We start from the raw sequence: 1034 nt of genomic DNA on the forward strand, positions 1-1034 counted from the left end.
TGGAGTTCTATAGTACACTACAGCTCCGGAAAAAAATAAGAGACCAGTCTGGATTTTTCTTCAATCTTCATCTCTACATTACTTAATGGAAATGCTCTTCAATGACAATATTTTTTTTTTTTGGGGGGGGGGGGGGGGGGTTTAATAGTATAAAAGTAGTTATGTTTGGAAAAGCTGTGTTTCTGATACAAAAAACTGCTTTAACGCAATACGTGGATATCAATATCATCAACTGGAGTGTCAACAAAGACCTGACATGTAGCGGAAAGTATTTTAACAAACACAAACTTAAAAATTTCAAAGGTTTCATCTGACAGAACTAAACTAAAGCAACCATCGCTTGAAAGTAGCAATGTAGCCGATGCTCAACTTTCAGCTAATTCACCCAAAATAAAGACAAATAAATGCCTTTTAGTGCAACGTAAGTAGCAGTTATATAGTGGCCTCTCTTAACTTCACATAACTCCAACTGTCTCTACTGTTTAGACACAACAAAATCACATTGTTATGATGTTAAAGTTGGTGAAGCTAGCTGACTGTGTAGCCAAATCTGAACTAAATTAGCTACCTAGCATCCCTTAAACCACAGTAAATAGGATACAACTAAAACAGACACCTACACAAGGCGATACATCACCAAAACACCTTTCAATAGTAGAGAAAAAGTAACATAAAAGGTTAAAAATTGGGATAAATAGATGAATTTTTCACTCACGCTCTGCATCAAATTCCTCCGCTGCGCCGCCATGTTGGACGGTTGACTCGACTGTTGCGTTCACGTGTTCGTCGTAAAGTCGGAAATTCCAAATCAAGTAGAAAACACACACTATCATTGCATTTAAAGGGGAAATAATTGATAAAAATAATTCTAAGCAATTCTATATGTATTAAAATCACGGAAATATAAAGAAATTGGTCAAAATATATATTTTCAGGAAATGTCCTCATGTCTTAGTGGCGCTTTGTATTTATATTAACGAATCGTCAATGAGAAGCTGAAATTCCGATAGCCTCTGAAAGCAACGTACGTAGGC

The 1034-nt window shown here is 36.1% G+C and overlaps 1 protein-coding gene across 2 annotated transcripts in view; it reads right to left on the minus strand.

The window, feature by feature from the left end:
- The window catches only part of tab1 (TGF-beta activated kinase 1/MAP3K7 binding protein 1), a 41823-nt gene extending 41072 nt beyond the window's left edge, over window positions 1–751 (minus strand). Inside the window, exon 1 of one of the 2 annotated variants that reach the window (XM_080029688.1) lies at window positions 716–751. In XM_080029688.1, the coding sequence (XP_079885814.1) occupies window positions 716–748 (33 nt within the window). In that variant the 5' untranslated portion in view covers window positions 749–751. The remainder of the gene's footprint in view (window positions 1–715) is intronic. The other variant, XM_080029687.1, reaches the window with a different exon arrangement.
- Between the last annotated feature and the right edge of the window lie 283 nt (window positions 752–1034).

The sequence above is a fragment of the Ammodytes marinus genome (assembly GCF_949987685.1).
Source record: "Ammodytes marinus genome assembly, chromosome: 6".
In the NCBI taxonomy this organism is placed as follows: Eukaryota; Metazoa; Chordata; class Actinopteri; order Uranoscopiformes; family Ammodytidae; genus Ammodytes; species Ammodytes marinus.